Here is a 13,540-nt window from a genome sequence, read left to right as displayed (position 1 = left end):
TGTTGACTGGATTATATACAGTACTAGAACTACTAAGACCACTTGGCCTCGAGGCCCCCGATTGGCTAATGGAGGGACAGGGGTAGAACTTAATGACCACATCAACATTATGAAAAATGTCACATATTTTAAACATGAACATGAATGAACATGGTTTTAAATTAAAAATGGATAGTAGAAAATGTAAAAATGTAATATAAAACCACAACAATAACAAACAAATGGCGAGTCAAGTGATGAATACAATGCTCATAGTGGTTCAATATCCCTGACTTAAAACAACAATTGTGAATTAAAATAACAGACAGAAATTATAAAATATCACCACTATCATAATATGATAAAAATCTTTTAATAATAATAAATATCATAATTGGTAATCAATAGAAAAATACTACATAACATATACCATACATGTGTAAAAATTGGATTAAAACATTTTATGCAAATCATGCTCATTATTACAAATAAATTTTACATGTAACATTAACATGATTGTCTGAACAGCAAACAATTTTTAATGCATATAAAAAGTATTCTCTATGGAAAGAACAAATTAAGATTTAAAGCATATACAAGAATTACATTAATAAAGAGAGAATAAAGCAAAGAATTACACAATACTTTGTACTTTTGTAAAGATTGTTCTGTTGGTAGAATATATACCATAACACTTACAGATTAATGTCCACAACAGAGATATAAAAATTAAAAAAATATTAAATGGTGCAAATGAACAAATATAAAGGACTAGAAATATATTCAAAGTATTTTAATACTAAAATTAGGTGCTTTTGTACATCTTATTAAAACTTTGAGGGTTTTTTAAACTGCTAAACAACATTTATTATAATTTATTTTCCATCTAAGGTGCTGTTTCATTAACTTGAATAAAATAGCATTAAGATATGGAATAAAACAAACAACTTTATTATTTCATAACAAGCAATAGAAAATGTGTAAAATATCAATTTCCTATTATGAAAAATAACATCAATTAATGTCCTTTTAAAAAAATATACAAATTAATTTCTAATACTGTATAAACTATAACATTTATTTTCCAACAATCAAATAATGTTTCTTAAATAAGAAATGATATGATGGTTGGAACTTATATTTCGGTAAATCTGAAGACATCAAATGAATAAATTAATTATGGAATGTTTATCTGTGAACTTAAGTAAACATTTTTAAAAGGCGTTATTATTCTTCTTTTGAAATTTTTACAAGTCCCAATCTAGAAAAAAAACCATCAATGATTTCTTTAAAGTTGAAGATGATCTAGTAAGAATTGAAGGAGATATACCTACAAATAAAATGGATATTTTTAAAGGTCCTCCTCCAAAACTTATGGTCCATTTTTTGCTATTGGAAAATTAAAACTCATCTGAAGTTTTCAGGGGAGGTTACTTAGCTTCTTTTTAAGTTAAAGAGGCTCTCATGAAAAATGAAGGCACAATTTCGCAGTAAAGAATTGATACTATATATCATAACTAGTTTCCCTCCTGAAAATATTATCTACCATTTCAGATTATTCTGATTATCAACTCATCCAAGGTTTTGATATGTGCTTTCCGAGCAACAACAATTGATGGCATATATTTTACGAGAACCCTCCCAAACATTTATGCCTTCTTTCGAATTTAATCAATCTTTCTGTGGTTTGGAAGAGTCTCACAAAATTTGAAGGTTATTGCCAAGTGACTAATATTATTTTCAACAAGGGTATCATATACAGGTGGCCTATTAACTGACAACATTTGATCATCAATGAAATGCCATTGGAAGTTTAAGCTAAATGCATGTCCTCTAGCCTGGATTATTAGCTAGCGTATGAAGAGAAAATGGCAGAGCGCATTTTTCACAATTTAGCTTCTAGACAGAGACCTTACTCTAACATAATTAGATATAGGTATTGATTATGCCCTAAAATACTATTATATTATTTTTATGTGAGGAATTTTCATTTAAAAACAAACTATATAAATACATATATAAATAATAACTAAGAGAAGCCTTCGCTATACTTTTTCTGGTTCAGTATCAGTGATGGCTTTACATGTCTTTGTATTGACTACAACTTCACTCAGAAGGTTCAAAACTTTATCCATCTTTGTGTCTAATCTATCGATCTGAAAATAAAACAAATACATTTTAGTTTCTTTTATACATTTCAGAGTTAAATATGAAGTCTATTATCACTGGAACAGTAAAATTTTTTGTTTAGGGGCCAGGTGATGCACACCTGAAGGGGCAGCATCTTCTCACTGTAATGAAGACCCATTGGTTGACTTTGGCTGTTTTCTGCTCTTTGGTCTGGTTGTTGTCTCTTAAGCACTCTCAATTTCACATATTTTATCTCATGAACAGTGATGCGAAGTTAATTTGAATAGATTATTATGATTTCAATGACTGATAATTAAGCTATGAAAACCAGATGATGTAATTTTTCTCAATAGTTGAGTGATTTCAACCATTTATATTCCTAGTACCACACCCTACACTAGTACTTCTGCAATGTAAAAAACAAATACACCAAGAATGATACAAGTTGTTCTTTTAGAGTTCTTGTTCTGTCGTTCCCTCCTACTAGTGTTGCAATTTACCAATACTGTTTAAGGCAATACTATAGCCATATTGTGTATAAAATTGACAGCAATTATTGACATATAGAACTTTCCAACTAATCATTTCATTTCCATATGATATTTAAAGACTAGAAAAGACGGTATTTAATGTTATGCTTTATACGTATAATTTTTGCGACATTTTTTTCTACCGATTGTAAGTTTGTAACTATGTTTTACCTGTTGCTCAATGTGAGCTACTCTAGAACACAATGTAGATCTTTGCCTATCTTTACTACCACCATGGTAAAATGGCTTTCCTATAGTTTGGTCTAATCTGTAAAAATTAGGAATATATTCTGTAACTAACTATTTAAATATCTATAAAAAGCAGTCTATAATTATGATATAGGGTGTCTTCTAAGGTCTTTTCCTAGGCCACAATTAGTATATTCATTTGCCCATTTAAAAAAAAGAGAACAATATATTTGTCAACATGTTACACATGGTTAATATCCATTGCAAAGAAAATAACCTACAAATGCTTCCCCATTAGAGATTAGAACATAGCATGAAAGAGTTGTTGACTAATTCAATTCTCCATTTTTTTAAATCAAAGCAACATAAAATCACTGTAAGTCAAATCTCTGAAACAAACAAAATACATGTATAATCAAGCCCTACCTTCGTTGAAGTTCTTTAATTCTGACCATCATATTTAAATGGCCTTGAGAGTATTGTTCTATCACATCTCGTACATCATATGGCTTCCTGGCCATCTGAAAATGTAGGCAATACATTATAAGTAATACAATGCATCAAAGGTTATCAATGTAAACACATGTTTTAAAGGTTATTAAATTTTAGCATTAACCCATACTTTAAACATTATCAACTGCAATGTGTATGCATTTTCCATCAATATATGAGCTGTGTCTGACAGAATTTTACATTATGCAACTGAATATCAATACATCTGTCTAAACAATTTCTGGTTGAAAAAGTTATGGAAAGTCTGTTAATGTTAGAAAATTTGGCTTTTATAAGAAACTCTTCAAAACAGACCAAAATTAATCGTTTATTTTGTATATGAATAATTGTAATGAGTCCATGCCTTGTGGTTTCTTTTGAGATTTAAATTTTTACAATTCATTAAGGTGACTTTTTTGTTTCCTACCTGAAACTTTCTTCGTGCAACAAAAAACTTAATTTTCCTAATGACTCTTATCATTGTCTTGTGTTCTTCTGTTAATCTGTAAATAAATACATATTGCAAGTCAAAAAATATGTTTTATTGTGATCATTGTCAAAGGAGTTACCATAGCAGAACTTATTTTGGTCACTTGAATAAAACAAATCTCAAAAGTTAAAAATCTACCAATCATCATCCTTTAATCGACCAAACCCCATATGTTTCTGACACCTATCTTTGTTTTGCTCAAAACATAAAGTTTGCTATGCTTTGAAAATTATTTGGTATATTGTATTAAGAAGCTACGGGTGAATACAATCGGAATAATTGGGTAAAAAATTAGAAAACTGCCAGTTTTGCATTGGTAATAGAGTCGGTATTTGACTGTTTATCTTGGGTAGAAAAGAGACTGCATTTATAATCCAACACAAACAATTTACTGTATCACTGCAACCTTATACGAAGTCTGCTGAAAGATAATTTTTTAAGTGAAGAAACTAAATTTACAATCAATCTAAATATTGCCTTTGAGGAAAGTTCAATTGAAATCACTTTATTTTCAATCTGAAATCAAGCAAAAACATACTTTCACTTGATATTGAAACAATTTAGGAATGAAAGCTTGTGCACTCTATCTCAGGTCAGTAAACAAAATGGCATGCACATCTTACAAATAAAAGAAATGCCTTTAAAACAGATATATCTGTATTGTACTATGACTTTATCGTTATTTATCATTAACAATTATAAGTAACCAATAATGGCAATATAAGAATTTGTAAAAAAAAAACCCCAAAAAATCCAATTCAGGTATATATTTAGCAAATGCAATTTTTCCTCAATTGAAAAAAACCAACATGAGAATAAAAGAATCTACAGAATCTATTTATGTTGAAGTGCTGTTATACCTTGACTGTACTACTCATTATACTACTAATGAATATGTTGACTTTGACAAAACCAGAGTGTTACATAATATCAGTCTTTTAAAATACAATTCATACATCACTGGTGCTGTTTTCATGTCAAAGAATCAATCACAATAGTGTATTCTACTCAAACTATGACAAATTTTACAAGCAAATGATTATAACAAAGATTAATACATGATATATTCAACTTCCAACAAATTATTGATAATCTGTTATGTCATGAATGGCCTAACCTGATATTCCTTCCATTAATAAATGCATCATAAAGTCAAATTTATATAATCCTTGTTTAATTCATCAATGTCAAATGTCTAAATTGAATGGACGGTTAGAGAAATATTATATAAATTGCATAATGATCGTAATGGGGGTCCCTCTATAATCTTTAAAAAAAATCATATTAGAAATAAAAATAATGATCTGAGAAACACAAAATTTTCATATCATAATGACTAAATAGAAAATGGAAGCAGTGAATGTGCCAAAAGAGACAGCAAATCAAGCGAAGAGCAGAAAATAACCTAAAGCAACCAATTGATCTTCAACAGTTGAACACTGAAAATCCTATGTTCCATGTTGGTGTGACCACAACTTAATAGTACGGCACATTAAATCAAAACTTTAACCTTTTTTGGGGGCAGACCAACAGAAGAAAGAATGAATTGTCATACACACAGTAAAATACAATGCCTCCTATTGTTGACAGGGCATCAAAATCACAGAAATCAAGCTGCAGGTTTGTTGCTTGTTCTGTGGGGTTACATTAGAATGTTCCCTTGCTTTTGTGTGTACCCATATATTTTATAATAGTTGGTTGTTCTCCTGTGAGCCAGCTTTCTCACGTTTGTTTATGTTTTACACTAGTCATTTGGGGCCCTTTATAGCTTGTTGTTTAGTGTGAGCCAAGGCTCCAGGTTAAAGGCCATACTTCGACCTATACATGGACGGAAAATTGTCTTGTTTGCACTCATGCTACATCTTCTTTATGTTGACTAGAAACTTACATTTCTGGTTTACTTATCTCACGGCTCTCATCATCATCTTCTATCGTCACATCCTGACATGATCCGTGCAATACAACAGGTGTATCTACAATAGAAACTTAGGTCAATCAACAATTCTAAGTAATGTATCACCAAGGGATTAACATGCACTGGGCATCATTAGTGCAATATTAAATCAATAATCGAATGTTACTATTATATATTCATTAAATGTTTCTCAGAACCATTGTTTATTTGGGCTTTTAACATATATTGAATAAATATTATATGATTTTCATTAACTTCATAAATACTACGAACTTGATAAACCGAAGGACTGTTCCATAAAAAAATATGTTTGACACAGGGAAGGCACTCCCAAATCTCAGCTACATTTGAGTGTCATTTATCTTTCTGCATAGTGGAAATTTGTACAGGGTAAGTGAAATTTTAATTTGTCTGCATATGTGGAAAGCTCATTTTCAAACTGCCTTTCAGTGGGTGTTGCTAAAAGGCGGAAACGGAAAACGGAATGGAATGCGGAACGGAAACAGAATACAGAAACAAAAAAAGTTATACATCTGTTCTTTTTCGTAATATGTGTTCATAGGCATTTTGTATATTGTATATCACATGATTACAAGAAATGAAATGACTAATAAGAGATGATGAGCCTAATTTTATTAACAATGGAAAGCTTATTGTACGTTATTTAAATGCAATGGGTAACCACTTACAATTGTTCCATTAAATGATGCATTTTATATTCCAATTATGTTCTTAAGATCATGAACAATTCACTAGTCAGTTTGACTTTTCAGATTTTTCAAAAAAAAAAAAAAATATAGAAAAAAATATGCCGTGGGATAAACAACAATAAGTTTTAATCTACAATGATGGACATTCACATCGATTCTAGATAGGTTGTGGAGAAAGTAAATTATTGGGGGTAATGCTTTTCATCCTTTTTTTTTTTTGTTTCTTTTTTAATTGCTTTGGATTAGGATTAGTGATGTACAGTATCTTTTGTTGTTCTGCAATGGTGATTTTCCTGTTTTCTTTCCTTGTATAATGGAGAAGGTGTTATAGAAACCCAATTGGACAATCAAGTATGAATAATAACATATATGGGAACTTGCATACAATTTATCTTTATCTTATATATCATAAAATTGAGAATGGAAATGGGGAATGTGCCAAAGAGACAACAACCCGACCATAGACAAAAACAACAGCAGAAGGTCACCAACAGGTCTTCATATATGTTTTAATGGATCTGCTATAAGAGGTTTGACTTGTTGTTGCATAGAAACAACCACAAAGACAACAGTAAACCACATAAACCTTCTATGTAGCAGATGTATAAAATGACACATATCCATGAAATATTCATAACAGGATGTTAAACATGAAAGGTAATCAATCATTGTTTTTTTTCTAATTAGTTGGAACTTTCATGAGATAATATTTGTTTAAAAGCTGGTTGTATCTTGCTTACTAAATATTAATACAACATTAATCTAACAATAATCTTCTAGAATTTTTTTTAATATTGATATTTTATATTACTGCATTTTTATTCGAACAACACAATGAATGGCTTGCAAGCAATTCAATCAGCAGATGTAAAAAATATAAAAGATAATGCACTTTAAAAAGCAACAATTTACTGTAATGTGACATATTTGAAATAGATTTACGTAAATCATACTTTATTGAAAGCATCATTGACAAGAATGGCAGTAATACAATATCTAAACCATGTTGTATTAATTTGATGAGGAATGAAAAAATATACTATTTGTGCTGTTTCTCTCTCTGGAGTTATGAGTGATTAAATTGTTATTCGTTTTCAAAATGTTCTGTTGAGTTTTAAAAATAATAATAGAAGGGGAAACAACTCAATCATCCCTCTGCATTTTCCATTTACTTTAAGTAATAACGTAAATTCAAAAATTATTGTGATTTTAAAGAATGTAGGTGAATGTGAAATTAATGATTGTGATTTCAGGAAAATCTGCTACCAGATATATGAATCAGATATCAGAATGCAAGTTCTAAAATTGCAATTACCACTCTGTCATATTTTTCACATTAATAAAAATCTCACAATAATTTCTGAATTATCAGTAAACTATTCATACAGATATCTTACCATATTGTCTATTACATTCCATATTCCCTGAAACAGACCCTACACTTTCATGTCTATCTAATACATTATTTGAAGTTTTGGAGAATCTGCGTTTTTTTAAATAGCTAGCTCTACGAGCCATACGAGTGAGAGCCGAGGTGGATTGTGATGAAGATATGTTTTGTTGAGATTTGGAATGATGGTGATGATGGTGACGATCATAATGAATTTTCTCCTGCATGTGATGTGTCCATGTGGCTGATGACTGGAATTTGTGACTAGCTGCATAGCAACGCCATAAACACTAAAATACAGAAATATGTACCGTTATATTAATTGCGATGAAAATTTTTTGAAGTAGTAGATCATTTCCAAATACTTTTTGGGTAAAAAATTCTTTAGTTAATATAAATGGTGATAAAAAAATTGGTACAGGGATTTTACTTCTAATAGTATGAATTTGCAATTTAAAAATAAATTTAAGGTTACATTTCTGAAATATAAAAAAAAATATTAATTAGCATTTTAATATATGACAGTCAGCTCAAGGTATGGTCACCCTTAACAAGATAATCATATACATCTTAAAATGACTCAATAGAGCAAATAAAATTGACCTTGACTGCTTACCACCCTCTATAAAATGTGTAAATTGTTAAACATTGAAATTTGTGGTTAACCTGCATCCAAGAAAACCAAGAAAGTTTGAGTCCAAAGACTTAATGAGTATTTCTAATTGTTAGGGGACATACGGTTTTCTATAATTGCTTACATCCACTTTATTTAAACTTTGGTAGATAGTTGTCTCATTTACAATCAAACCTTATCTCCTTATTTTATACTGAAGGAAGTTCGTTTACAATATACATGTATTACCTGTATGAGTGAAGCTGCTGTTGGAATTTGTCTATTAAAATGTTTCTGTCTTTGTTTCTGTTGAACTTTCAGGGCAAATCCTGACCCTAAAATTCCCTAAAAGTATAAGATAATTACTTATACACATTCATTACTAGTCATAATTAATGTTGAGTTATCATTATTGCAAATGGTAAAAGAAAAGAACAACACTTGAAACTTAACTAGGTTCAGAGATATTTCTTCCGTTTATTCCCAATTAATTTTTATCAAACCCACTCGTTTGGTGAATTGATACAATTAGGTGCATCTTACAAATATGAAAGAAATAGCCCTGTGATCATGGTGATAGATAATAATATAATGATTTAAGCATTCGATTGTCATGTACATAATTACTGCAAATCAACAAACTAGTTACGTCACATTTTATTTGCTAAAAATCAAGTATTGCCTATTTGAAGAAACCAAATCAAAAACATATTTACAATCAGCAGTAATTGAGAAAAATCTGTTTACAAGTATTTGTCGCTTAATGAAAAATTGTTTACAAGTATTTGTCGCTGTATGAAAGTTGTTTACAAGTATTTGTTGCTAAGAGAAGTGTGGATCTAAGACCAACTTCTGAGAATGCAATTAACTGTGTCTATAACTAACTATTTCTACTGCTTCTCTGATAATGACAGCTGATCATCTACATCCCAATACATAACTCATTCATGATATTGTCAATGTAGATAACGAAATAACTTATCAATGCTAAGTGACAACAAATGATTTACTTACAGGATACTAAGCTAAATTTTGTTATGTCAAATTCTTACAAATATGTTTTGTACCATAATATTAAAATAGAGTTAATTGCCTTTAAAGGTTAAATGGTAGATTCTTATTCAACCTTGTCTGGAAAAATTTCTCCATTAGGAACATTGCTCTCTTTATTATAGAAATAACTGTTATTCTTGTGTTAAATTGACCATTTAGTAATTCACTGAAGTCTTTCAGTCTAAGACCATTAGATCCATTATATATATAAAAAAAGATATTTGATGGAATATTTCCTTGTTTTGTTCATGTCTACATCTATGTTAACCAAAACAAAAGCAAGATATTATGTCATTATGTCCATACAGACATTTGCTTTATTATGAACACAAACTGCAGAAAAAACTTATTTTTCTTTGAAAAACTAAAGATTTGTTTTACACAAGGAATAGGTAATCTAAGATGTATTTGGCAAAATCTTTCAAATTTAGGGTCCTCTTCAACTTATTTATTTTGTCCTTTTTTTTTTTTAACTTTTTCATTTGAGCATCACTAATAAGTCAAAAAGCGTATGTCGTAAAAATCTTCAGCCTGATATGAGTTTTTTTCAAGATCAAAAATTTCTTTGGATGTCTTTGAACCTAATTCTTCATAAAAGCTCTTTCCAGAATAAGTTAAATTGAATAAATCTGTCAACTTTGACAATTATGAGATTAAGCCAGATTAGATTAGGACTAAATCGAATGAACTCGTCAAATCTATAAAAAAAAAACTAATCTTTAAAGGAAACGTATATTTTGATTATCAAATTAACAATGTTAAGGAGGAGATAAATCTTATCACAGCATTATTCAAATGAGTTATGATTCCTACATAAAATTGTTTTATGAGTTTCAATCATAATGTAAAAAAAAAAAAATCTCATTTATTCTCCTTCTATCATTTTCATGATTTGTATTGTAAAACATTTTGTAATGTTTTATTGGTCATAAAAACATCATTGTATTTTATAAATCTAATTAAAGATGGTCAAAATTCTATTATAAGTGAATACAGTTAAATGTTGTCTGTTCATTAACTGGTATTTGAATGAATATTTTGATTTTGGACAGCTAAGTTTATTCACATGTCTTATTTGTACTGTTTTGGTACATCAAGAATATTTCTAGTGGAATACATGATAGATTGATTGATATAGAAATAATTTAGGGTATGATAACAATGACCTAAGCCTATGGATAAATGCAAATGCCCCTCTTCACGTTAAAGGCTATGTTAAGGGGAGATTATTTTGTATATTTTAAAAGACACAAAATAGTTTACTACACCATAACAGAGTTGATTTACAAATCTAGTAGATAAAATGGACAGCTGATTCCTCTATTCCAAGCTCTTCATTTCCTTTCTTTCAACAACAAATTTAATCTATGGCTATATAAATTAATTACAAGATCCTATCTTTTAATGAACAACCTTTCTATGATTCTTCTATTACAAAACAGATGAGTATTCCATAGAGAGAACTTTTTTGATAATATTTAGTAAATAAAATCAATAACCCTTGCAGAATAAATGACTGTTTTGTCATGAATGATTATCTCGTCTGATTAAAAGGTTAGAGACATGTAAATAAGCAATCTAATGAATATCTTAACAGTTTGGCATACAGTATGTTAGTCTGCATCTAATTAAACATTAACTGACATACATATTTTAATCTTAAATTTTAACGATTTCTTTTTTTAGTTACTGAGTGCCAATGAATAAAAAGTTACAGAACCCATAGTAAATTGTTGGAAAAAAAGCCTCAGACGATAATTCCCTTTCAACTTGTGAATTATCAAAAGCATTTTCTTTAAAATTGATGTTTTGTTGTAGTCAGTGGATGCATATCATTTTTTATATAAGCACAATTTGAATGTCAATGTAATTTGACTATGCAAAAAGCACAGTTGGAGAGTAGCTACCTAAAATGTATGTTTTTTCATGTGACATAATGTAATACAGAGTAGAAAATTGATATAGCCTTTATAATTGTGATTGATATCGATATCTTGGTCAGTTTATACAGGCCGATGGTCATTGATTGTATCACACATACAATTAACTTGTATTACCACTAAGTATATAATAAAAGTCTGTATATAATTACACAATCTTAGAATTACAATACATTCAATTCAGCATGTTTTGGTAATTATAGGAAATTTGACTCCTGATCACTCATAAAGAATGGTATTAATTCTATAACTTCTACCCTTGACTTTTTGAAGATTGGCTTAATGTTTCTTATTATTAAACATCAGAACTGTTTTCTTTTATTGCTAAAGATTTTACAAGTACTTTCCATCTTATAATAAAAAGTTATTTGTAATAGGGTTATCAATTGGCTAGCCCTTGAAGAAAAAAATAAATTATCTTAACTTTTGCATATTTTATTTCAACTCTGACAGGTTAACAGTATTTTGATATCAATAAGAGATATTTGATATCACTGTCAATACTACATCAGCCTTTTTGGTTAATTAATATTGTTAATTGAAACTCCATGTTTTGAACAAGGAATTAAGATTTTTAGCAGCTATCAGATTTTAGAAATATTTTCCTAGTAATTGACAACTCAAGTGGTGCAAAATCTGATTCAAGTACACATACAAAACCCTGTGGAAGCTTGTCTGTGAAGCTGACTATGCAGTATGCTCATTGTTGATGGACATATGGTGACCTATAATTGTTAATTTCTGTGTCATTTGGTCTCTTGTGGAGAGTTGCCTCATTGGCAATCATACCACATCTTCTGTTTTATAATACATAATGTGAGATTTAACTTACTGCTGGAAGAGCAAAGAATGATATTGCAAATACTGAAAAACAGGAAGCAACAATTCTACCCATCCAGGTCTGGGGTACTGTATCACCATACCCTATCGTTGTCACGGTTATCTGAAAAAAAGAAAATGTCAACTTAAATTTTACTAAGTTTTAATTTTAACCGTGTGAAAATATAGAACTATAAACATGATAACCTTTAATCAAAATATAGATAAAATATTAAATATGCAAATAAGATGAAGGCAGCTGATGAAACTGACTTGCAACCTTGATGTGAAGTTAAAAGTCTTATAAAATACAAATGATAGTGGGTCAAGATAAGACCATTGGATGGGACACACCGTTAATTATCCAATTTTGCTAGGGGGATGCAATATTATGTCTTAAATGAAAATCCTTTTTTTTGTATTCATTCATAACCAGAGTAACACAAATATAACCACTCAAAGCAGAAAGCGTGTGAATAGTTGTTTAAACTTACCACTCCCCACCAGAGGGCATCTGCATAGCTAGTAAAATCTGTCTCTGTACCATCCTGACTTGTAGTGTCTTTTTCAGCGAGGTAGACAAAATATGATGAGAAAATTAATCCTAAAAATCCTATATACAAAGTGGTTATTAATTCCTGAAAGTAGAAATTAAAACAAGTTACTTCAAAGTATCAACATATAAATCAACTGCTGTGCCATGCAATTAATGTTACAAAAAGAAATAGTGAAGAGGTACTTTTTTTTTAACAAGTAGTGCAAGACTGAATATACTTAAACATGTGACTAACTCATTTTGATCCGAGTTGTAAGATTTAGGGAGAAAGGAGTGTTTAAAGCAGGTATAATTGTAACAGCTCAGAGTGAAGTGATGGTGTTTACCTACTTTTCATAATTTAATGTCTTGACTCTTTATATCTTTATCAATTTTAAGGCTATTAGTTGAGAGAATAGTCAAATTTTACTGTAAATCCATTGAGGTTATAAGTTGAGAGAATAGTTAGATTTTACTGTAAATCCATTGCGGCTATAAGTTGAGAGAATAGTTAGATTTTACTGTAAATCCATTGAGGCTATAAGTTGAGAAAATAGTTTGATTTTACTGTAAATCCTTTGAGGCTATAATTTGAGAGAATAGTTAGTTTTTACTGTAAATCCATTGAGGCTATAAGTTGAGAAAATAGTTTGATTTTACTGTAAATCCATTGAGGCTATAAGTTGAGATAATATTTAGATTTTACTGTAAATCCATTGAGGCTATTTATAATTGCGAGAAAAGTTAGATTTTAA

The 13,540-nt window shown here is 29.6% G+C and overlaps 1 protein-coding gene across 7 annotated transcripts in view; it reads right to left on the bottom strand.

The window, feature by feature from the left end:
- Window positions 1-1,677: 1,677 nt before the first annotated feature.
- LOC143048338 (potassium voltage-gated channel subfamily KQT member 1-like) overlaps window positions 1,678-13,540 on the bottom strand; it is a 110,788-nt gene continuing 98,925 nt past the window's right edge. For all 7 annotated transcript variants that reach the window (XM_076221969.1, XM_076221974.1, XM_076221973.1 and 4 more), the window contains 9 exons: window positions 12,745-12,888; window positions 12,264-12,374; window positions 8,688-8,783; window positions 7,833-8,115; window positions 5,699-5,783; window positions 3,748-3,823; window positions 3,255-3,349; window positions 2,811-2,907; window positions 1,678-2,135 (listed from right to left, as the gene is read on the bottom strand). In XM_076221969.1, coding sequence (XP_076078084.1) covers window positions 2,025-2,135; window positions 2,811-2,907; window positions 3,255-3,349; window positions 3,748-3,823; window positions 5,699-5,783; window positions 7,833-8,115; window positions 8,688-8,783; window positions 12,264-12,374; window positions 12,745-12,888 — 1,098 coding nt within the window. In that variant the 3' untranslated portion in view covers window positions 1,678-2,024. The remainder of the gene's footprint in view (window positions 2,136-2,810; window positions 2,908-3,254; window positions 3,350-3,747; window positions 3,824-5,698; window positions 5,784-7,832; window positions 8,116-8,687; window positions 8,784-12,263; window positions 12,375-12,744; window positions 12,889-13,540) is intronic.

The sequence above is a fragment of the Mytilus galloprovincialis genome, chromosome 10, assembly GCF_965363235.1.
Source record: "Mytilus galloprovincialis chromosome 10, xbMytGall1.hap1.1, whole genome shotgun sequence".
In the NCBI taxonomy this organism is placed as follows: domain Eukaryota; kingdom Metazoa; phylum Mollusca; class Bivalvia; order Mytilida; family Mytilidae; genus Mytilus; species Mytilus galloprovincialis.
Note: the sequence above shows the minus strand (reverse complement) of the source record. Positions and strands in the feature narration are given on the sequence as shown.